Source organism: Ruditapes philippinarum, unplaced genomic scaffold, assembly GCF_026571515.1.
Source record: "Ruditapes philippinarum isolate M1 unplaced genomic scaffold, ASM2657151v2 ctg3057_1_1_1_1, whole genome shotgun sequence".
Lineage (NCBI taxonomy): Eukaryota > Metazoa > Mollusca > Bivalvia > Venerida > Veneridae > Ruditapes > Ruditapes philippinarum.
Window position 1 is genome coordinate 53,181 of NW_026854032.1, and position 26,059 is coordinate 79,239.

At 31.1% G+C, this 26,059-nt stretch overlaps 2 protein-coding genes across 2 annotated transcripts in view; both read right to left on the reverse strand.

The window, feature by feature from the left end:
• Nucleotides 1-18,480: 18,480 nt before the first annotated feature.
• On the reverse strand, nt 18,481-21,473 carry LOC132738731 (fibropellin-3-like). The gene is made up of 6 exons (XM_060726324.1): nt 21,458-21,473; nt 21,031-21,144; nt 20,351-20,464; nt 19,894-20,007; nt 19,015-19,089; nt 18,481-18,817 (listed from the first exon to the last, which is right to left on the reverse strand). The coding sequence occupies exons 1-6, from the start codon at nt 21,471-21,473 to the stop codon at nt 18,561-18,563; spliced, it is 690 nt and encodes a 229-aa protein (XP_060582307.1). The 3' UTR covers nt 18,481-18,560.
• Nucleotides 21,474-22,253: 780 nt separating this feature from the next.
• Nucleotides 22,254-26,059, reverse strand: part of LOC132738733 (fibropellin-1-like) — a 45,188-nt gene continuing 41,382 nt past the window's right edge. Inside the window, exons 5-9 of the mRNA XM_060726325.1 lie at nt 25,300-25,413; nt 24,355-24,468; nt 23,588-23,701; nt 23,021-23,134; nt 22,254-22,372 (exon numbers count right to left, since the gene is read on the reverse strand). Coding sequence (XP_060582308.1) covers nt 22,254-22,372; nt 23,021-23,134; nt 23,588-23,701; nt 24,355-24,468; nt 25,300-25,413 — 575 coding nt within the window. The remainder of the gene's footprint in view (nt 22,373-23,020; nt 23,135-23,587; nt 23,702-24,354; nt 24,469-25,299; nt 25,414-26,059) is intronic.

Sequence of the window (26,059 nt, forward strand, 5' to 3'; positions counted from 1 at the left end):
TTTTTGGAGTCTTTAGCTGAAGTTTTCCCTTAATTACGTACGTAATTACCGTGCTTCAACAATCGGTTGTATTACATGTATTCATTCCGTAAAATCGTATACATTATAATGAAAGTAATGGTAACATTAACCTAAAGCAATTTAAACATTAATTTATCTGTATAACTTAAAAATATTACATTTGATTCACCATTTGAGCCTTAAGGTTAATGTACTTCCCCTTACCATACGTTTCGTGCTACCCTTTTTCGTACTCGTACAAAACGTGCAAAACGTTTTATCAATTTTCGAAAACAAATTTTTCAGTAACGCAAGATTGATTTAAATACAAGGATTTTTAGTAAAAAAAGATTATTAAGTAGTTTTTAAGACAAAATTTGGTACAAAGGGATTAGATAATTTTCAAGCATTTTTACGATTTTGATCCAAATTAACTTTATTAATAAATGTATTTTTCTTTGCTGAAGTCTTTCGATCATGCAGCGATGGTCAATTCTTATCATGGTAAGCATTATTAAGTTTTAAATCATGACATGAAGAAGTTATATAGATATTGAATTTTGTTAAATATTGATATTTTTATGTTTACTAATAGAATATGTTTCGTGTATGTCGTTGAGTATATAGAGAACTTGCATTTAGTAATTTCTTGAAGAGTTTTGACATGATTAAATGATCTTTTTTTTAAGAAACTGAAAAATATTTAGTAAAAATACTTCAGATTGCTCTACCCATAATGGTTGTTTAGAATTCTGAGTGTAGAACTCTGTTCCGTGGACCCAATTTAAAGGTACATTTACCTACTTATACATATTTTAATAATAAGAAGAAATATATTTAACCTTTAAGCTGTTAATTGTGTTTTACGTATATTTCAGTTTTCATTGATATTTAAATTAAATGTACTAACACATATTTCTTAAAAGTGTCCTGAGGGAAGTGTTTGCCGCCGACCAGGATTTGGAAGGGCGAACCAAAAAGCAAGGATGAAATGTTATCCAAGTGAGTGCTTGAACATTCTATTAAACTGTTAATTATAGAAAAGGAATATAACTTAGGACAATTTTCAAAGGTTTGAAAATGTGCATTATTTCCTGTTTGGTGATATCACATTAACTGATTATCTACGAATATGTCGAATCACTTCGGACAGTCTATATAAAGTGAAAAACATTCTATATGAATACGAATTTAAATAGAATAAGCGTTAGTTACGCGTGGAAATGAGACGTTTACTCATTCAAAACAACAACACACACGAAATGCAAGAAAATCGATCGAAAAAGGAATGGTAAAGGTTATAATGATTGAAATTATCATCGCTGCCACGTATGAGCCGAGAAACATGTTTTGGGCTGAGATAAAAGGAAATACCTGTTCCCGTAGATTTTCATAAATTCAGAGAACTCATCAGATAATCTCATATGTTCATGATGTATAAACGCAATCTTTGAGAGACGACCAAAATATTGTTACTAAACTGTCACTGAGATTATTAGAAAGTTCTAAAGAAACTCATACGTTACTTGGTCAAGATTCCGAGGAGATTCAAAACTGTAAATTGTTGGATTCAGATATTTAATTTGAAAAACTCTGTTTATTTTGGAAGTGTTAAATATAATTATATGGATGATACAAATATTAGAAGAAGACTAAGGAAGTATAAAATTGACACTTTGATATACTTCAGTCAAGTCTTAGAGCCATCAAATCTATGTCATCTTGCTGCTGATATCTAGAATGGTTAGGTAATCGGTTAGAAGTCGATAAAACAGTGAAAGAGCAAGTAGAAGGAAAACTGATTATTGTTTATTATTATTAAAGTATTAGTTTGGGGGTTCTTCTTTACAGCAACACAAAGCTCTAGCCCAATGGATAGGATCTGATATCTAGGTGGCAGGTTGTTTTTGTGTCGCCTCTACAAAGTAGCAATCCCTGCTCCGTCGTCTGTCTGTCCATTTTTCTGTCCATCCGCCCGGGTAAGCATCAAGTGGTCTATGAGATCTATTCCGTTCAAAATTTCAGTTAAAAAAGAAGGAAATCCCATAAACCGTCTGGTTTATGTGGTATTTTTACTGGTTTATGTGGAAAATGTCACATAAAGATCAAAGAAGAAGACATTAAACCAAAATGTTGGCATGTCCGTCGTCCATCAAAACCTTATCTGGAGCATTCCTCAGACACCACTAGTGCAATTTTATCTAAACTTTACAGAAATGGTCAGTACTAAGTGTTGTTTTGCATATCGTTGGCTTTTTTCAGTTCCATGATTTTTGCCAGAGATATTGCCCTCAAATGATTTTGTCCGGGCTACTCCTCTAGTACCACTTAACTTATGAAATTTCAATGAAATATTACAGGATTGATTAGTGGCTCAAGTGCTTTACCCTTTACCAGACACAAGTAAGTGGTTTGTCAGGAATGGCATAGGAAAGCGCCTAATGCGCCTGAATATAAACCTAGGGTGTCCAAAAGCAAAAGAAATTACATTGACAAATGTTGTTTTACCGATGTTGTAATGCAATAAACGCGGAAACAAACTAAAAGATTTACTCTTTACATGCATGTTCGCTAAAGGTTTCAAAGGAAAACATGTGGAACATGTCAGTTAGTTTAGTAAATAGGTAGGTGTTTTATTATATTAAAGGTGGAAATCTATAAATTACAAAAATGACAGTCACTTGGGAAAGGATTACCTATTTCGTGTGTTTTTTTTGGTACTATAACGGTTAATGACATTTCACAAGTATATATTTTATTATTTTAAATAATTTTACAAAGTGCTTGAAATCAATTGCAATGTTAAGGAGTATATAATGGAGCTTTTTGATATTTTTTTTTCATAATTTAAAACTGAAAGATAATGTCATGAAATAATATCATGATTTCGGTTTTAATTAACAATATCATACTGATTTTGAACAAGAGATAGCTTGATAAAAACAAGAATAAAGATCAATAAGGCAAAGGCAACGTTCACAGGACGCAGCCTTGATAAGCCATAAAATATTCTTTATTTACGGACCAAACGAGGGGGAGGACTGGTGGATATGTTTAAGACTAACACTCTCGGACACTCTCTATTTCAATTGTTCAAGGTTTGCTGTAAAGATATTTTATTTTGAAGACCTTCCACAACACAATGATCAAGAGCTTTTTATAATAAGATACAAAATATTTTTAAGATCACTGTGAACAAAATCCATGTCGGAATGATGATGTCAATAATTATACAGGTAACGGTGCCGCTGGTTTCAAAACTGGTCTATGATTTTGCTTAGAATTGAAAGTCACATTACATAACAAGTTTGTGATTATTTGAATAGTTATATCAATAGTAATACCAGTATAGACGGTTAAATTTCTTCGTTTTTTAATGTGTATAGATCTCGATGACTGTGATCCAAATCCATGTCTAAATGACGGCACGTGTATTGATGAGTTCAATGATTACACATGCAGCTGTGCTGACGGTTTCACAGGGAAAAATTGTGGAACAGGTTTGTTACTGTTTTTGACTGATGGGTGTCATATTACATTTACAGAACATTTGTATATACAACTTGGCATTAAGACTTGTGTCAGAACGTTGAATGTGTCAATTTATTCACTGTCGTGTAATAGAAAATAACAAAATGCGAGAGAATAACACATGGACATCTACAGCAAGTAAAAGAAAGACCATAAAAACAGAGATAATATTTCTTTGTTTAGTTTTTTGTTTTCAAAGCGTTGGATTATACGTCGTACCAATATTATAAAGATCACATGGCGACTTGCCAGCTTTATTGGCGAAGGACGACCTTAGCTTTCCTTTAAGGCATTTTTCAAGTACGAGCAAACACCTAAGTTGAATCAACGACCATCCGGAAGCTAGCTTTGTATTTTTACATGAAAGAATCGAAACTCACAGGCGATATTCTAAGTCGTAAACTTACTTTCTTTCACAAAGTAACATTTCTTTATTTATAACTCACAGAAACCTTTCAAGTGATTAAGTTGTTTTATTTTTGTTACTTTAGACGGAAATATAAGTATTTCTGTAGTTTTGGCATTTTTTTCTAACTACTGCCCTTGGTTTTGTTAAGCAGAAAAAATTAAATAAAACGCGGTAAATAGATTATTTTGAAAAGGTGGGTTATTCATCATTAAAATGTTTATAAAATTGTCTCTGTATTTCTGTAGATATAGATGACTGCGATCCAAATCCATGTCTGAATGGTGGAACGTGTACTGATGAGGTCAATGATTACATAATTATGCAAATGTGCTGAAAGTTTCAAAGGAAGAAATTGTGAAACAGGTATGCAATTTTGCTGACCCATGAGTGTTATAACGCCAAAAGTAATCGTGTTGATAATTGCAATTAATATACAAACGAGATATGTAAGAATGTTAAATATTTCTATAAATTAACAGTCAATAGTGAAAATTGTTTCACAATTTTTCCTCTGTTAAACAAACAGCATGATTGCGCGTGTATTTTTTGACAGTTTATTATTTAATGAAATCATCGTAGAGAAAATGATAGACACGCAACTGGTTGAGATGAATAAAACCTTTCGCGGATGACAAATTTGTTAAAAATTTTGAAAAATATAAATAAAAGACTTATAAGCATGTTAAAAGTGCGTAGTAAAATAAGTATTAAGTCAATGTAATTATATTGCAATGCTAATACCCTTTTTTACGATCCTTTTATTCCACGCGTGACAAGAAAGCGCGTAAGTCCTTTGCTTTTGTTATTTAAGCCTTACGTCCTTCAACGTGTACCCGAGGCAATTTCTGTAGTCAATCAGCAGCATCATGCAGCCTCCCTATTTTGAATTTTTGTAAGATTTTGTTTCAGTGTTAATGTTTTCTACCACGTTTGAATATGACAACGACTTACTTATCTTGAGTATGTTCTGCATGCATTTAAATATGTTCTAATGTCCGAAATAAACTTATTACAGCAATAACATGATAAACAAAAAAGACGCTTAATCATGATTTCTGTATCATGTTTGAATGATATTGCATTGTAACTATGAAATACATATACAATATGAATAATACAAAACGTATTTTCAGCAAAGTACAAACGTGTTAAGTTACAAGGCCTCCTAATCACTTGATTTAATAAACATTCAACGTGAATAATCTTCATTTAATCGTACATTTCAGAGTGTTATATACAGGACGAAGAAATGATTATTCCGAATACTTGGTCAGAAACATTTGACCTGTATAAGCAAGATGTTGCCACGCCAGTGGAACGCCGGAGTATTTGTATTTCGTTTTCAAATCCTCGTTGTATTGCGTATTCACATAGCCCTATATCGGATGAATGTTGAACTAATTCACATTGACACTTTAAAAATATAATACAAAGTTTTGTTCTTTTGTTTTTTTTTACGATTGATTACTGCGTTATGTATGTACGTCGTAACTATAAAAATTTTCATTTCGTGTTATATCCTTTAAGTAATTATTTATTGGTTCACCATAGTCACACAAATACCCTTCATTCGAATATTTCAGAAATACAATTTTATCTTATACCGAATTCCATTTTTGACAATATCTTACTATTTTTGTAAAGAACCGTTATTTTTTTTTCACTGATAGACACATGACGCAAAACTTAATTTAAGGTTGAATCAGAAATGTCTGACTAAATTTTTATCATCGTACAATACTGGTAACTTTATCACCATATATACTTGCGCAATAACTTTCTGTCTATTTTTACAGAAGTTTTCATTAAATTTTTATAACAAGTGTATTGAACATTTCGTTTTTGCAGGTCTGAGTGTGTTTTATTAGTTACATGTGTCCTATTTATGTTTACAACTACCGTAAACATCCAATTTAATGCATTTATGTTCTGTTTAAGCGAGTACTGGTGATACAATATAACACGTGCAAAAGTTATATACGGTAAATTACTTTTTAAGTTCTATTCATTTATAAAACACCTTGATTAATTAATAAACAAGCTCATAGCTATATTTGTTTTTATAGGCATTTTTCGTTTTGCAATGCGATATTTCATTAAAACGTAGGTAGGCTGGCATTTCGCGCATGCTTATTTTGCGTAGAACAAAAAGCAACACTTTGTATAGAAGCAGTAAAATTAACCCTCTTGTATCCAAGTATGCTTTAAATTGCATAACCTGGATATTATTTTTATATAAAATATTCGGTTAAGGTGTGCAGTGCTTGGCTAGAGACATAATTTTAACATTGAATGTGGGTTCCTTGAACCATATGTTCTTTTTACTCTCGTTATCAAAGGCTTATGTGAGTTATGTCACCCAGAAAACAGCAGATATATATGACTTAAAGCTGTATCATTTGATAATTATAACACATAATAGAGGAAAAAAAATACTCAAGCCTTTTTTTTAACTCACACAAGAATGATGCACATGCGCATACATATAAGCCATTTTGAATATATATCATTAGACGATCTTTTGTTAGAAAAAAATATCCGTGGGTTACATAATATTGTGTAGTCGATTCCTTTGATTATGATGATTTTCAAGCTATTTAGTGTCAAACAGTTGGGTACGTGCCCGGTTGTTTTTACTGCCATTTTATACAATTTTACTCAGCGTTCTTTTATAGTAACATAAATTATAAAATTAAATCAAAATTTAAAAATCTTGAAATAAATAATGTAAAGAGACTAAATGGAAGCGTGCCGTTACCCATACTTTTTGGAATGTGGTAAGATAATTTGAAATTTAATCTACCATTAAATACTCAATAATTTGTAAAATTGATTAAACTTAAACCTAGACAACACAGTCAAAAAAGATGTAGAATAAAATCAAGCTAAATTATGTTTATATTCTCACATGACCTTTACAGAATGATAATTAACTTCGTGGCAAATTATTCCTCTTCATATTTTGGTAATATAGTTAAAGAAACATTTTTATTTGAAATATTAATTTTTCATAACAATTAAGACGACAATTCTTCTAGCTATCAACTAAATTCCGTTAGTTACAACGATTATCACATTAGTTTTTAAGACCAACGAAAGGGATAATTCTGAACGGAAATATTCCTCTTAATTGTATCCATATTTTTCATGCAAAGGTTCTTTTGCTAATATTTGATATCATTTGATACGTTGAACTGACAACTTTAGCATCATTGAATGACTGCCATATCTCTGTGTAGGGCGTGATGCTTCTACTAAGATTGCGCACGCTCCCGGGTTAGTTTTGCACAGCGACGGGCCACGTCGTAAAAAGGTCTCTATAAAACTTTTAGTTTACGCTAAGTTAATTGAACTGTTAAATAATAATTTCCGATTTGTTCCCGAAAAGCATTATGTGCTCGGATATAAGCTATGCTAGATACACGCTTTTATAGAAAAAAGCAACAATAAAACAATTAATAAAAATAAATAAAATAAAATACAATAAAAGAAAAAATAAAAGAACAACACAGAGAATAAATTGTAAATTGAATTTGTAATATAAAATGTGTTTAAATTTTGTATATTTCTTATAAGACTTTTCTCTATCTTTCACAATTCAAATACATAAAGCTTTAAGTGTGATGAATGTTTATAGTGCTTTAAACCTTTGAACCATTGCACATACGTTTTGTTTTTATCTATATCGAAATCATCTCTTACTAAACGTTATAAATGTAAACATATCATGTATACAAAATAAATACAAGTTGGACTTTATACACCTTGTCAAGAGAAGTAAATGCGCGGTTCCTTATCTACAATTAAATTCAAACACTTCTAAATATATCCTTAATAGTGTAAACCCAATTTTAGAGAACCCAATTTTAGAGAAAGTAGTGTGATTTATTATCAGACTGAGTTAACGTTAACAGACAAGCTGTTACCTAACGTCTCGGTTCGGTTATCTAAATATATTATTGCATAGGAATTTATTTTATTTCCGAGAAAGGGTTGTTTATATGCCGGTTAATTGTTTCAGACTGTTTTTATGCGTCTCCTGAAGTTTTGCAAAGGAATTTATGAAAATGTTTTAAAGCACAGACTATAATACAATTGTATAATATAGAAATCGTAGATCTTAAAGGATCATATGTCTTTACCATTAAAATCATCACCCAGAAGCTATGATAATATTGTTATCCGTTTTATATCAACATGACCTAGTATTAACAGGAATAAGGACACTGTAATACAATGTACGACTAGTATAATTATCGCCACAAATTGTTGTTCATGATGTTTGCTTTAAGAGTTTATGAACTTTAAATATACAAAGTAAATTTAAATTTACCCTAAATCAAATCATTAGAACCAAAACAAAAGCAAACCATTAAATTAAACATTAGCAGAGCAACGACAGCTACGAAAATAACTGTGCAGAAATACAACACCAAACAGTATCAAAAACAGAACATTCCATTGAAAATCTGTCAGAATTATTCTTTTTTAATGGGAATAGAAGATGTTATTCTCAATATTTTTTTTTCCATTGAAAGATAAATGGAAAACTGTCGAAAGGTACCAAAATTGAAACAGATAATGAGAGGGGGGGTGTTTCCCTTTTATCTGCTTTTTCTTTTTTTTTTTGGTTTTTCTTTAGAATAACTTGTAATAGTTCTTTGTTTTTGTTGTTTTGTGTTTTTATGTTTGTTTGTTTTTGTTTGGTGATACAGCACAGCAAAGTAATCATTTGGCGCCGAAACAGTGAAGATGATTTTGGATAACGTCGGGTGTTACAAACTTAAAGCAACACTAGGGGTCAAAACACCAAATATGTTGGAATGTATTGACTCCAGTATTTCGAACCCATTTAGCCGCCTCGTACAATCACGCAGGGATAAACAATGGTTGCAATGATGTTGCCCCGGCGATCCCTTAACCACCAGAAGCCATTGTTGTTGTGCTAAAAGGTTCATATGAAACTTTTTGAAATTCCTTCTAAAAGTAACATTCACAGTGTAAGATGTTTTAAAATAATATATAATTATTTAAACTAGTAGAAAAACTTAAAATACATTAAATCAAACATAAAAAAACAAATAAATAAACATACAAAACCACGAAAAAAAAGACGCACATACACGCGCACGTTCAAACACAACGAAAATAAATAAATAAATAAATAAATAAAATACCTTATATATTTCATAATGGTTTAGTTGTTATCAACTTGCCATTAATCAATTCTGCCTTTCAACCTTTTGATAAAGAGATCGTTATTGTGTACTGTAGAATTTATTTTGTTTATAACACATGTAACATATCCTTTGATAATTTTATTAAGGTTACTGCCACGACATAATGAACGATTATTCAATCCCTGCATAAATAGGTCTTATCAAACTTTCCAAATAGAGCTTGTTCGTTTTTTTACGCTATTTACCAAAATTATATAACGTCCGGGCAATTCAATCAGCTATGTTTTGATTGCTTAAACACTCCATTTGCGAGTGTGAAATAGAATCAGTAATGACATTTTTTGTTACTCTACATAAACTGCTGAAAGCCTTTTAAGAGCAATGTAGTACTTGATTAAAAATATTTGTGACAACTGCTTGTTATGCTACAGAAATACTCAAAACACTATCTAAGGTTGTTAGATGCTAGGATATAAAGAGTTTAAAATGCTGAATTTAGACTGGTATTTATCATTGTGTATTTTCTTAATTATACAAATTTGCGTCATTTGCATTCTATAAATAAACGCACATTTTGAATAAAAATGTTCGCAACTGCTTTAATTTTCACAAATCTGCTTCCTTCGATATATATATATGTTTTGTATATTTATACACATATATATCAACTTTAATTACTAGAAACAGTTACATGTATTTATAATTTCTTGTTGCAGATAGACAACATCACTTTAATTCTAATGAACAATGTCCCTTTTAATTTAAAGTATTGTACAGAAATTTATTTACTCGAAGAAAAACTAAAAATATGAAAAACAAGAACAACAAGGGAAAGCGTCGTTCAATGAACGCAACCCCCCCCCCCCCCCCCCAACAACACAGGACCCATCGGCAAGGAGGCCCCAGCCAGGACACCAAACAAAAAAAATATAGTGTAGGTAAAACCCCCAAAAGGGAAAAACCAGACACAAAGGCAATGCAGAGAACGGCGGTTTAATAACTTGATTTAAATTAATACGTAATAGGATATAATAGAAACCGACAAGGAAATTAAAAAAGACGATTAATTAGAAGGCCTACAAAAGTAATTGTTTGAGGGGAAGGGGACTTAAGGGCAATGAGATGGGGCAAAATTTAAAACAAAAACAGCAAAAATAGAGCAAAGTGGAAGATACCGTGGACGAAAAAACAACAAGAAGGAACACAAATGTGTCAATATAATAGTATGAAACAACAAACAAGACATACATCTGAGGAACACAAAGGAGCGCCGTCTTGGAACAGCAGCATAAGCACTGCTTCGAATTCAAACCGGATTTTATCACCCACCTGTTCCTTTTAAACGAGACAGTGTAAATAAGATTATCCACGCCAAGTGAAATTCTAACCGTTGTTAAAATATAACATTTCACTGAAAGTGCTTCGTTACTAATAAACATGCACATAGAAGCACATTAAACACTATAAGTGTTTGAACAATAGGATTGCAGTATTTCAAATTAATCGTAACACATTTACTTTGGTAGATCGGCAAACTGTTAATCAGTCTTGTAAATCAACTGATTATAAAAATGAATTAAAACAATTAGCTCGTTAAAATTTATTAGTACGTATTTAGAAAGTTAAATTGGTCGCGGTCAATTTGATTTTGTAAATACGTACTTATAAACTTTAACCTATACTCAATATGCTATTTAATATGTACATTAGTGTTTCAACTGGTGACATGCAAATATCCAGCAATTCTTCGTATACGCTTTTTATGTTATGTAGATATAATGATAAAAACCTCATAAATCTTATATGCCTTTGTGATGATCTTTCAAAGAAATTACTCACTCACAAATGTGAATTCCAAATGCATCTCAGAATTGAGAACCGGTGGCGGTAAAATATATGTGAATTTCTGCTAACTAAGTTTTCAACCTTTCAACATCAAACATTAAAGAAACAACATAACTAAATTAAAAGTGTTATAAAACACCAAAATATAGGTATTTATACCTCCCTGACACTTAGGTATATTTTCAAAGTTTTGCATCCTACTTTAATGCATTATTCCCGAAGATTATAGTTAAGTCATGGGTTCTGGTACGCAGCGTAAACCATATTATGTGTCTTGCAAAATATGTTTTCCCGTGTTTAAAAAAGTATAACGAATTAAATTTAACTTTCAGATTTCAATCTATTGATATTTTTGCTATGCTGATAAAAGAGTTATAAGGAAGATATAATGAGGGAGTTCGAAGTTCTGTTCAATAAAAACATCAAACTGTCATTTTAGATTATTCAAATAGTTTTTTTCGTATAACAACACTATTCATCAAAATGACATTACTTGGCGGTAATAAAATCAACAGAACTGTGATTGCTTAAACACTCCATTTGCAAGTGTGAAATAGATTCAGTAACGACATTTATTTGTTTTTCTTTCTAAATTGCTGGAAGCTGAGTAGAACTAGATCGTTCTGTAACGATTGCGTAAAACTAGCGTGCAGTTTAATTTATATTTAGCCTTCGGCAATGTAATTTTCACGGCGCTTGATTATTTATATGAAAAACTCAAAAATGTTTAACATGGGTTTGTTTGGGCCTTTTTGAATGACAGATATATAAAATGTCCTATCGAAAGAACATTCCCAGTCATAAAAGTACTCTGTTTAAAATGTGTTGAATAAGGAAAGGAATTTCCTATTTCAACCTCTAATTTTCTAGTGTCAGTGACAAAATAGTTCTCGTATGCACTCTGTTTTAAGTATCAGTGTTCATGTTTCTATGTATTCACATCAAGTATTAGTATTAAGATCTACATATTATTTTGAATTATGGTTTCAAACCGAGCTTGCAACATTTTTAAATTTTCCGTGTTTGGCTTTCTTATGGAAGTATGGAATCTGCTGCAGAAGATAGTATAGTAGACTCATATTAACGCAACGTCGCTGACAGAATCGTGTTCACAGTCCGTCTGAACTTCAAAAAGAACGCCATACTAACGCATTCAAAGTATGTTGATCACACAGTAGTATTTTAATGATTTTCATTCGCCTATTCTCGTTATACGGCTTCAACGTCACGATAACAATTGTCAAGTTTTTGAAAAACCGGCAATGTCTACATCTACATGATACTGCTTAACAATCAATTCTTATTATGACTAGCAGGCGCGTTGTCAGGGAACTGTTAATAAAAGACATTATTTATATGCAAATGTAAAAGGATAAAAGAATAAAAGTTCTACAAGACTATGAATTTAAAAGACATAGTGTGCAAATAAGAATTTGTAGAATGGGTTAAGCCTCTCAGTAAAGATGTTCATACTGGGGCTAGACTGAACAGACTGAAATGACTATTCCAAAGAAGTATGCTCCTAGAAAAGAAAGAATTTTGATGGTATTGTGTCCTCGAGTAGGGTATCAGGTAGTCAGATTTCTTGTTTAAGTAAGGGGTTGGTGGTCAGGTAGGTTTATACAGGTAGGTTACAGCACTGATGTTCCGACGCTGCTCAAGGGTTTGCCAATTTAGTTCAGTTATCATTTTTATAACACTACTTATATAATCATTATCATTAAAAATATATCTGGCAGCTGATCTTTGGGCTTACTATATCTTAAATTAAGTTATTCTGCCATATTTCATGTCCCCTGAGATAATCAAGAACATGTGTGATGAGCTCAGACGTGATCCACAACAACCGCAAAACATCAACGGATGCCTTCAACGGGAATGCTTTCATCTTCTTGCCAATCACTCAACGCTTACCAAGGTCCGTTTGACAACGTCAGAGGGTGGACTGAAGCTTGGACTTAGCAGTATTGTTCATGCACAAACCCAGTCAAACAGAGTCTGCATATTTTCAATTTTGCCGTTTTAGACTTTCTTAAGAGGGATTCTATTCATTTCTATTGTAATTGAAAATGGCGGTTGGGGACCTCTACTGATATCAATAAAGTCCTTATTTTTTTGTAAAATGCACCTTGTTTAAGAGTCCACTTTCGTAAATCCATTTTACCGGTGCAGGCCTAAAAATAGGACAATGTTCCAGAGCCGACTATCATAAAAATCAGTTGTCCGATTGCGTTGCTGATTAGCCATAAGTATTGATTAATATATAAAGGACTTACTCAAGAAAATGGTCGCAAGAGACCCACATTATATGGTCCTTTTTTAGATTGGCGATTTGTTCTTTCTGTCTATAAAATCTTCCAAGTTTTCGTACAAAGCACTATTTTCAAGGGCCCAGCATCAGAAAGGTTTGTTTTTACAGCAATATAAGCCAGATTGATTTTATAAAAAATGACCACAACAAGCCGCATGGCATAGTCTTTTATCAGCGGTTTGTTCTTTCTGTATATAAAGTATTGGAATATTCGTAAAGTAGCACCATTGTCAAGAGCCGATTGTTATAACACCATTTGTCTATTCCGTTGCGGTTTAGCCATAAAAATGCTTGAGAAGGGTGATTGTAGACATAAAACATTTCAAACAATCTAATATTTTAGGATTTTATTTTATCCCCGCCATGATGATTGGCAACTGTAGTTTATATCATATTTTAGATCAGGTTATTTGCATAGCAATAAATTTACGAAAGTAATATGAATTATTCATAAAGTATTTCTCATGTCAGCATAATAACCTTAGTGTTAACTATCTGTATCGTAAAATTACTGAATGTTTCAAATTGTGCAAATGTTGTCAATATTAATATCATGCGTCTTGAAGTTTCAAGCTTAACTAATCTAGTTTGGTACGTTTTACGATTTTGATTATGTTATTTGTCATGGATTATTTTATACAGTCTTTACTTGGGAATTCGAAGTCATTTTCATATTTCAAACCAGGTTTTTATTAACAAAAAACTGTAAAAGTTAAAAGACAGTCATGATATTTTCATAGTATCAGGAAAAAAGAAAAGAAAAACTAAAAAAAAAAAATAATAATAATACTTTAATAATAATAATAACAACGGTGTTCATTGAAACAACAACAAAAAACTGTAAGCATTTCATTTATTCAACGCGCATGAATGATAAAAGTATACAAAAGACCGAATAATTCCTGCCCTGTAAATATCGATCACTTTTATAGTACTTTGCTATGACAGCATCATAATTGTTGTAACAGTTATAATCATTAAGTCTTAAACGACATTATGGCCCAGAAATGAAGAATTTTGTTGTTGTTTTTCTTTCTTTGAAAGAGCAAAATTAAGTAAATGATTTTTAAAAAGGCGACATATACGGGTTACTTTTGTCGAAGAAGAAGTGCAGTGCACAAGAACCGGTACTCTGCACTTCTTATTTTTTGAGTTATTGCCCTTTGTATAATTTTCATATTTCATTTTTGTGCGGGCCATTTCTCCTAAACTATATAAACTCTGGACATGAAACTTCATAGGATGTTAGATATCATTGAGTTGAAGTGCACGGCACAAACACTGGTACTCTATACTGCATGATTTTTAGTTATTGCCCTTTTTTCAAGTTTGCTCAAATTAATTTGATTGACCCCTTTTAGGGGCCAAAAGAGCTGAAAATAATAGAAAACGTTTAGTAGCTTGAATTGACATGCTTTACGTTCCATATGAACAGTAAAAATGCTCTTGGGCCATTCATGAAAGGTTCCATTTTTTATCATGAAGACAAAAAGTCAGTTTCGGGAAACTGATATCTAGAGGGGCAAGTTGAAGTTGAGCTAGACTTGACTTTAGGCAAGTTCAATGATAAAAATAGTTCTATGACTATTGTTTCTGGTGAGCGATTCAGGGCCATCATGTCCCTCTTGTTATGATTGTAAATCATATATTCAATATTAATGGTACCGAATCAGACTTTATTTTCCTTTGGATATTTATTCGTTATACATTATCGAAGACTACATGCTTTGTTTTTGTTTTCATCTAAAGTCACCGGTTAGAAATACTTTCAATTCGTGCCCGAGGTTATTATTGATAATAGCCGAGATGTTCCGATTAAGGGTATCAACTACGCGTTCGGATTAAAATTAATTGTTATATTTAATCGTTAAGTCATAATTTTTCGATTCAAATCCAAGTACTTCACAATAATTTTTAAAAACAACCCGCATATTGATATTTTTGTTTGCGCAGAGTTCGCGTAGCCATTGGAAGCCTGACGCCATCATTTTACTGCGCTTATGTTTATCCTCACTAGGCTTTACTTTTTTTTTTTTTTTTTTTTAAAAGATGGCTAGTCATATAATACAAAAAGCTAATGATCTATTAATGCAAAATTTACAGGTTAAATGTCATGTTGACCGAGGTGATAACATTAATCAGTGAATATAATGGCCCAGTAGTCAATAATTGTATAATAATTTTAAATTCGCTTAAAATATAGATAAAACATATCAATATTTAAAATGCTTTTCTTTGGTAAACGCTTCAATATATTTCATGTTGATTGTACTATGGTATTTACCGTTTGCATAGTGTATTTAAATAAATAACTAAACTGTCAAGTTTCAAAGAACATCGTTCTTATCCAAATATATGCTTGCAATGTACATGTTATAACTCAATATATGAGTTGAGTCGACGTTTTATATTTTTTCGTAGAAAAATGGGATTTCATTTTAATAATTCTCAGTTAAATTGTTCATAATGCCATCATTACAGTGTACGTAAAGCGTTCTTTTACTTAACAACTGTGGATGTTAAACGTATATTGTTATGCAACTCTATGGAAATTTGTGCTATGAAATGTTAATAAATTCTTTTGTTTTTCTGCAAGAGACGCATATAAAGCAGACTTAACCAATAAACTTACAATAAACAACCTTTTCTCGGAAATAAAATAAATTTCCATGCATTTCAGTCATTGATTTAGATAACCGAGACGTTAGGTAATAGTTTATTTGTTATTCTTTACTGGATCTGATAATAAATCTCACCATATCCCCTAAAATAGGGTTACACGCTAATGATATGGTAAAAACTAAAAAGAGTTTAAATTCAGCTTTAGATATTAAATAACCTTTCGTTTACATTTTTCCACACTTTTTCTTTTTGTAAGGCGTATTCTAAGTCATGTGACAGCAATACATTAGGTATTGATATTGTATAGATGATATATTTGAGATTAATGATTGCGATATAGAAAGAAAATGTCATGAAATTACACCTAATTCTATATATATTCGAATTGTGAAAGACACAGAAAAACTCGTACAAGAAATATACAGAAAGGACACAGATTTCGTATAACATTCTTTTAACCGTTTATTCTTTGTACCTTGAAAATTACAACTATTATTTTGCATTTAAATAACTTTTAGTTTACGCTAAGTACTCGTATGGTATCAAATAGCATACTAACATATTAACAAAAGAAAAAAAAGTTCAAACACATTCCAAAAGTGTTTGGTAAATTGTATACTTTAACTGTAAATAAATACAGTCGGTCACATATCCATCTGTTTGACACCAGCTTGACAATGATCATAATCAGTATGAATTATGTAATATATATAATGTAATTCACGGGTAGGTAATTTGTTTTTCTCTCCTTTATTTCCAAAATCCTGCAGCTCCAATTGAAAAGCCGGCTTATGATATATTTATTTCAACAAAGGGCTTATACAGTGTATGTATTCGAATTCAAATGTTGTATTGATTTTAATAAAGTACCGAATATTTTCTGTTATGAATATCAAATAATACCGATTTTAGGCATGCCATAGTGCTGTTTTCTGAATGACATAATTTAAAAAAACACAATCATAAGCCTTTGGATGTGAAAATAGAATAAGAATATGTTTCACGGCATGCACGAAGTGCTACTCCAGTTTCAGAGGAATTAGTGCATTGTAAAAATGTCTTTAAATCGACACATACATGAACGTGTTTGTTAATGAATCAAGGTGTTTCTGAAATAAAAAAATTAACAGTAATTTGTCATTGTCTATTTAAAAATAAAAATAAAATTTTCCAAAAGATACCAGTATTGTACGATGACAAGGAAAAAGTAAAAATTTATTTTCTGATACAATCTTTAACAAATAGGACTAAATACAGCTTTGCGTTCAGTCTCGCTATTGAGCAAGAAAACATAAAGAAAATCAAGAATATATGTTGTTAAAACTTTTTCTTGGTTAGCATTAATCAGCTTTTCCTTAAGCGCATGATATGCATTCCTTAATAATTATACGCATCGCTTACAACTTTGCAGATATTTTTGTAGAAAGCCTGTAATGTTATGATAACAGATTTCTCCCTGCAAATGAGATAATATTCAATAAACAAAATGAGCAGCAAATAGTTCAAGTAAACACTCACATATGCAGTAAAAGAAATTATTACATGGGAAAATTATTAATATTATTTATTATTTATTTAGATTTACTTGAATATATGCATTCTTACCAAATATTTCAGTCCGAGGAACTTGCTGTTCATTATGATTTGTTTGATAAGCAGAATGATGTGAAAAGGTTTGTTAAAGACAGATATAATTAGTACTGTGAGTAGCTGTGAAGCAATTACATTACTTATTAAACTATAATAGTGTCAAACAAATATGCTTTTTAAACGATTTCTCAAATACATAAGTACATAACGATGAGCAGAGTCAAAACTTGAAAACGTATAATGTGATGGTGAGTAAGATTTCATAAAACAAATCAGGTGGAGAAACTGTGATAGCATCACAACCAACAGAAGTAAACTACATGGAAACTTACATAATTCTGTGATTTCAGCATGATTAAGTTGTAATTTACCTATCACTTATCATCCGAGTAGTATTCTTTGTTTAAAATTAAATGAAATAAATTATACAAATATATTGAAATAAAGATAGACCACATACAGAGGATCTAATGATCCACAATGTAAATATAACTAAAAGCGTTACTTACTTAGAGCTGCAATATTGTCTTTTGACAATTTAATTTTGAAAATGTAATAGCATACTGGCTTAACTACTGTGCTATCATAAAATTATTTTTAATGTAGACTTGTAGAAACTATTAAATGTTCTTTGATATCCTTATCGGTTAGGCGCATAACATTTAAATCAGCTATACAAGTTTAAACAATTTTACCGACAAGAATTCTCTTTAAGAATTTGCCGATAAAACAATACAAAACTTACAAAGTTTCTTGTGGTCACAAAGTATTTTTCAGGGGAACAGTATTTCTTCATAAGGACGCGTTTTTTATCGTGACGAACTGTTCGAAGTAAACAAGACAAAAGTTTGTTAAAACTTTATTTCCATATGGATATCTTTTTTTTTATTCGTCAAGCTTCAAATGACTGTGGTTTTAATTATGATTAAAAAAACAACAACTAAAAACAAACAAACACACAAAACAAAACAACATAAAGTGCTTCCGTTTTATTCCATTATGTTTTAGACAAATGTACGCATTTTATTTAAAAAAAAATCAATAATTTCTTTATCAATCATTTTGAAATGTTTTAACACTCTCTGCATCTCAGAACGAATAATGTCATGGCACCCTTTTGTTTTGTAACAAGACCCTCCGAGGGAGTGAAACTGTGTAGAAAACATTTTTTGGATGCAGGGTTATGCGAATACGCGACACAACGAGGCCCTGTATACGAAAGGCAAATAGCCCGGCACTCCGCTGGCGTGGCAACATTTTTATCTAACAATTCATACACGTCTGACCAAGTATTCGGAATAACCTTATCTTCCTCATCGATATAACAGTCTATAAAAATACATAATATTGTGTATAAAGTATAATTTAATTAAATTTATTGATAACGTGACAATTAAACAATCACTGTATTTTTTAAAATCCAAATCCGTCGATTATTTTGGATATGCAAATGCACTTAAAATATACTTCCGCTTAGAAAGTAATCTGTTACGATAGTTAAAATATGTACTATAACAAAATCTTACCAATACTAGTTGAACTACAAGCTGCGGCTGAAAGATCACAGCTATTGTCTCGGGTACACGTTGGCGGACCTAGGTCTTAAACAGAAATAAAAAAACTAAATGACTTGTTTGTACATCTTGAACAAATGCTCTAACTTAAAGCGGATTGTTTCTTCATTAGATTACATAAATTTCAAAATACACAAGTACACTCTTAAAATTTATTCTGCATGTTGTCTATATTAAACTAATTTCATTGACACAACTGTATGAGTACCGATCATACTTCTGATACTCTTCAAGTGACTTGAAATTCTACAGGTAGCTATGAAAGACAAATGACACAAAATCCATACAGTATTCCTACAAAACAGCATACTTAACTTATTTGCATGGTTCTGTGACATTAGTTAAAATGCATTTGATCTGAATATCTATATCTGATGTCAAGAACTTGATATTGATAAACCATTTATGTTGATCTCATATATACATAAAATTATGCTGTCATACTGACACTTATACTGTAATAACTGTGTAAAGTTACCAATACGGACGGAAAGACACATATAAACTCACATTACGTGCTACTACAAAACTGCATCTAAATACAAGCAAATGACTTATTTAACATAAATAATTATGTATTTTTAAAACTAGTAAATCAGTATGAGTATTTGTTTGAATTTTTAAAAGCCATTCTCGATTTTGTTCCTTTTCAAATCATCTCTCATTTACTACCATGGTTCGTCATGGATTATAACAAAACATATTAAATTAAATAAAATGATGTAGTACATTACATTAAATGTGTAGATACTTAAGTAATATACGATGTTTTTGATGTTATTAGCCTTAAATTAATAAAATATATACTCAACCAATTGCAAAAGTACACACCTATTTCACAATTTTCCCCTGTAAAATCAGAAGGACAATTGCACGTGTAATCATTGACACCATCACTACACGTACCGCCATTTTGACAAGGATTAGGATCACAGTCATTTATATCTGGAGAAACAAATCACATATCCTGTGGTCATTGTATTATGCGAATACGTAAAAGGAAAATGTTTTTGTTAAGAAATATTAAACCGTGTCAGATTCTGATTTAATTAAAATTTGAAAAGCAAAACGGAAAATTGGTATCATTTCTCTCTGCCCTTATATGCAATGGTTTCGATAAATCTACATCTTAAATGTGGGGTCTTTTAAGTTATCCAATGTTATGTTTGTTTTTATAAAATTTGATAAACTTTTATTGACCTATTCAAAACAAACTTAATGTCTCGGGTTTAAGTGGAAAATCGAGTAAAATTATAATATAACATTTTGTTTTAACAACATTACTAACCAGTTTTACAATTTCCCCCCGAATAACCATCAGCACATTTACACGTGTAATCGTTTACCTCATCAGTGCACGTGCCGTCGTTCTGACATGGATTTGGATCACAATCATCAATATCTGATAAAAGTATAACAGCATATACCCACAACTTGTTTTCTTCCTATCAGTGTACTAAATACATTACAGCACTAATAATTAATACGTTGTGAAGCATGCGTGTATATATCGTTTCGGATACTTTATGAATATGCCGTCAGTGGTAAATTGTATCCATTAATTTGCAAAATTTCAAACCTGTTTCTCCCTCTAGAAACTTAAAGACGGTTGCACGTGTAATCATTTATTAAATCACTACACATACAGCGGCTGTGACAAGGGTTTGGATCACAGCCATTTATATCTTTAGGAAAAAGGTTTTTCCGTGTCCACTGCATATATACATTTACGTTTAAAAACGTTAAAATTTCTGTTTGAAGTTATAAGTAAATAAGCAATAAGTAAATCTTTTGTTCGTACTTTTTGTCCTTTTTATCATTGAACTCAATGGATTCGCTTATTTCAAAAATAAATGTCTTTTGACACATTTAACATTCTTTCATGTCTCGCTTTTGGTTCATTTTAAATAGTGGTAAAATCTGCTATAAATGTAATAAGAAAAATGATTGGTTAGCAAAATTTCTAACCAGTTCCACAATTTTCCCCAGAGAAACCATCAGCACAAGTACACGTGTAATCGTTTACCTCATCAGTGCACGTGCCGTCGTTCTGACATGGATTTGGATCACAATCATCAATATCTGATAAGAAAAAATAACAGAATATACCAACTGACACTTATTTCTTTTTATTTTAGAACTGACTGTCCTGTTTTGCAACGATTTTATTAGAATTACAATACAAGCAATAAATATTTTGTGTAACATAAGTGTATATATCGTTTTCATTACTTCTTTAAATTTTAAACTTGTTTCACGACCCCCCCCCCCCTTGAAACGAGCGTGACGGTTGCGCGAGTAATCATACATATAATCGCTACACGTGCCGGCGTTTTTACAGGGATTTGGATCACAGTCATTTATATTTTTTAGAAAAAAAAACATCCTCCCTTACCATTGAATATAAACATTATAATAGCGGTCAAATCTGCTTTAATTGTAATATGGCAAACACCTGTAAGCAAAATTACTGACTAGTTCCACAATTTTTCCCGGAATAACCATCAGCACAGTTACAAGTGTAATCGTTGACTTCATCCTTGCACGTGCCGTCGTTCTGACATGAATTTGGATCACAATCATTAATATCTGATAAAAAATAACTGAATATTCAAAAAATGATAATTCCATTCCGTTCCCTATTTACATGGTATTTAACAGATACAAATGCAAATAATAAATTTCTTGTTATTGCGACCATACACATTTTGGGACATTTAACATGCGTACATATATCGTTGCTGATACTTATTATATTTGGTTAAGTGGAAAAAATGGTACCGATTACTTAGCAAAATTTCAAACCTGTTTCACAACTTTCGCCTGTGAAACCAGCAGCACAGGTGCACGTGTAATCATTGACCTCATCTTTACACGTGCCGTCATTCTGACAAGGATTTGGAACACAGTCATCTATATCTGTAGGAAAAAAAGTAAATCCCGTGTTTCATTACATGTAGACATTTACGTTTAAAAAAATTCAATTTCCTTATCGAAATTTGAAAAGCAATGTCGAAAATATTTTGTTCTTACTTTTTGTCCTTCCCTGCCTTTTAACTGAATGAGTTTGCTTATTTGACAAATATATATCTATTGACACATTAACATCTACATTTCTCATTTATGGTATACTTAAAATAGTGGAAAATTCTGATAAAAGTGTAATTTGACTTCATTTTATAGTAAACGTACTAACCAGTTCCACAATCTTTCCCGGAGAAACCATCAGCACAGTTACACGTGTAATCGTTTACTTCATCATTGCACGTGCCGTCGTTCTTGCATGGATTTGGATCACAATCATCAATATCTGATAAAAAGGATATATATAAAACAAAAGTTTCTTTTTCTTCCTAACAAATTGTCTCGTGTTACCACTGTATTTTAAATTACGTAATAGGAAGAGCATCGAAACACGTAATAGAAAGAGCATCGAAACACGAGGCTATCTGATTTGTACGAGGGGGCGTAGCCCCCCCCCCCCCACTCCCCCTAGTATTAATCAGATTGCCGAGTGTTTTGATGTTTTTCCCTTTTGTATCATAGTCAAACATAATAATACGTTCCCTGTTGTCACAATCTGAAACCCAGAAAAAATAACTAATCAACGAGCATCTGAATATGATATCACTACACGGGCCGTCATTCTTACAAGGATTAGGACCGCAGTCATCTATATTTGAAGAAAAAAATAGCTCTTCCGTGTTTTATTTCACATATACATTTACGTTTAAGAACATTAAATGTCGTGTTTGAAGTTTGAAAAGCAACATCGGAAATCTTGTATTCGTAGTTTTTGTCAGTTCCTGCCTTTGAACTGAATGAATTTGCCTATTTTACAAATATATATCTATTGACACATTTACATTCCTTCATTTTGTATTTTTTGGTACACTAAAAATAGTGGAAAAAACTTATAAAAGCGAATATGACGTTAAATTTATAGGACAATACTAACTAGTTTCACAATTTTTCCCTGAAAAACCATCAGCACAATTACACGTGTAATCGTTGACCTTATCATTGCACGTGCCGTCGTTCTGGCATGGATTTGGATCACAATCATCAATATCTGATAAAAGGATACATTTATATACATTAAAGGATATTTCTTTCCTTCTTAAATGATTATTCTTTAATGGCATAGTATTAAAATGATATTAAATGCAACTAATTTATTGATACAATTAACATCCGTACGTGTCTATAAGAGTACCATCCTTTCGGCAAAGAATAATAATTTTGTACAAGAGTTAACTGTCTAAATGTTTGTTTGAAATTTGGAAAGCAATACACGAAATATCAACTTTTGTCTTTATTGTCAGTCCGTTTCTAATATGAAATGACATAGACCAACATAAAAATAACATTCTTAAACAACGCAATTGTTTAACAAATATATGATTATTGACACTATTAACAGTCCTGCATGTCTCGTTTATCCTACATTTTAATAATCATTATGAACAAATCTGATACATGTATAGGTTTAAAATAACATTTATATTTTAGCAAAATTACTTACCAGTTTCACAATTTTTCCCAGAGAAACCATTAGCACAGTTACACGTGTAATCGTTTACCTTATCAGTGCACGTGCCGTCGTTCTGACATGGATTTGGATCACAATCATCAATATCTGATAAAAAGAAAACACTAATTATAAATATTCATAGCATGTTGTAAGAATAATTTCCCTTGACGTGTGTTGTAATTATAAGTTAGCCTCTTTAGCAATCATACATGCAGCTAAGACCACTTATTAGAAAGCAAGTAAAAATTCCAACAATGATTGAATTCTGTCTCATAATACACATTTACGTTTCGATTCCATAACTTGAAATGTTTGTTTAAAAAAAAAGAGTAAAAAAATAAATATTAAAAACACTTGCATGTAAAAATAATCAAACTTTAACACTTGTTTTATTTGTGAGCCAACAATCGAAGTTTGCCTTAGTTGAAAAGGAATTTTATTTTTCAGTTTAAAATGTAAAAAGAAACGGCCACGGATATTAAGTTTTATGAACTTCCTACTTAACATTCGTACGTGTCTATTAGAGTGCCATCCTTTCGGCAAAGAATTATAATTTTGTAACAGAGTTAACTGTCTAAATGTTTGTTTGAAGTTTGGAAAGCAATGCACGAAATATCTACTTTTGTATTTATTGTCAGTCCGTTTCTATTATGGGATGAAATTTTCCTTTACAAATATATGATAATTGACCCCATTATAAGTCTTACATGTCTCGTTTTGTTTTATAATAATGCATATATTTTAGCATAATCACAAACCAGTTTCACAATTTTTCCCAGAGAAACCATCAGCACAGTCGCATTTGTAATCGCCGACCTCATCATTGCACGTGCCGTCGTTCTGACATGGATTTGGATTACAATCATCAATATCTAGGTATAAAAAACAACACTTATTATAAATATTTAAACACACATGTTGTTATAAGAATATTTTCCCTAGAAGTGTGTGTTGTAATTATAAGTTAGCCTATTTAGCAATCAAACATGCAGCTAAGACCACTTACTAGAAAGAATGTAAAAATTCGAACAATGGTTGTATCTTTTTCTGATTAAACCCATTTACGTATTGCTTTCATCACTTAAAATGTTTGTTTAAATAACAAATAAATAATAAAAGCACTTGCATGTAAAAATAATCTAAACCTTAATACTTGTTTTAATTGTCTGCCAATAGAAGATTGCATTAGTTTTATATTTCAGTTTAAAATGTAATAAGAAACGACAACGAATTAAGCTTAATGGTCTGCCTGATACAGAAGTGCATTTTAATTCAAAGAACTTGCAGATTTGAAATGAGAAAATAAATATTTGAAGAAATGTAAGATCGACTTCATTTTTGTTTGTAGCTTGAAAAGTCATACACAACTTAATATTTATCCTTTATTATTATTTATTTTCCCTATCTAACTGACTTTGCTCTTTATCACGATATTCAATAGATTACAATGCAAATGTATGGATCTTATGAAGTGTGTAAAAGCGACCATACAAATGTTTGCATTTTAAACATGGGTACGAGTATATGTATCGTTCTTGCAACTTAATATGTTTGCCTTTCGTAAAAAAGCATCCAATACCTCCCTTTGTCAAGTTCCTTTATTTAAATTTATCGCTTTCAAAACCATAAGTGTTCTTACTCATTTGAAGTCTCGTTTATGATACTCTTAAAGTATTTGACAAATTTGTCATAGAGTTTCACACCTATTTCACAATTTTTCCCTCTGTAACCATCAGGGCAGTTGCACGTGTAATCATTGATACCATCACTACAGATACCTCCGTTCTGACAAAGATTTGGAACACACTCATTTATATCTATAGAAAAGAAAGCATCTTCTGTGTTCAATACATATTATACTTTTATGATTAGGATCTATTCCTGTTTCGTTCCATCGCATATAATATATTATACATTTACGTTTAGGAATATTGTTATGTATAGTAGAAAAAAGTTAACAGTTTTATTTCTTGTTTGAAAAAATACAGGAACTATTTTCTTTGTACTTTCTTCATGTTTGCCTTTGAAATAATCAATTACAATTCAAGAAGTATCTCTGTTATGTACTGTTTTGTTCATTGCAGTAACATATATGCAATAACATAATTATCTAAAATTCCTACATGTCTCGTTTTTGATATATTTTCAATACTCGATCAATCTGCTTTAGAATAAACAGGATATTTATTATTTTGAAAATAATTACAGATTAGTTCCACAATTATTTTTGACAGAAACCGTAATCTAAACTATGAAAAGATAAGCAGTGCTGTGTCTTTTAAGTTTACTATATACAAGCATGCTAATTACTAGATTTATATGCCAAAAGTGTATTGTCAAGTTAAGTTTTTAAAAAATTACCGGTTTCAAAATTGTGAGTGTTATGAAACGTTTTACATAGTCAAATTAATGATACTTTCTAAGTATTTGACACATATATTAATATAGTCTGTATTTGTATGA

Excerpts from the sequence above, each read along its gene's own strand:
- LOC132738731 (XM_060726324.1), bottom strand. Across the intron at positions 19,090-19,893 it reads AGGGGAAAATTGTGAAATAG|ACCTAGGTCCGCCAACGTGT; the intron begins GTGTGTACTTTT and ends TTTCTGTTTAAG. Across the intron at positions 18,818-19,014 it reads TTGTAGTTCAACTAGTATTG|ACTGTTATATCGATGAGGAA; the intron begins GTAAGATTTTGT and ends GTATTTTTATAG.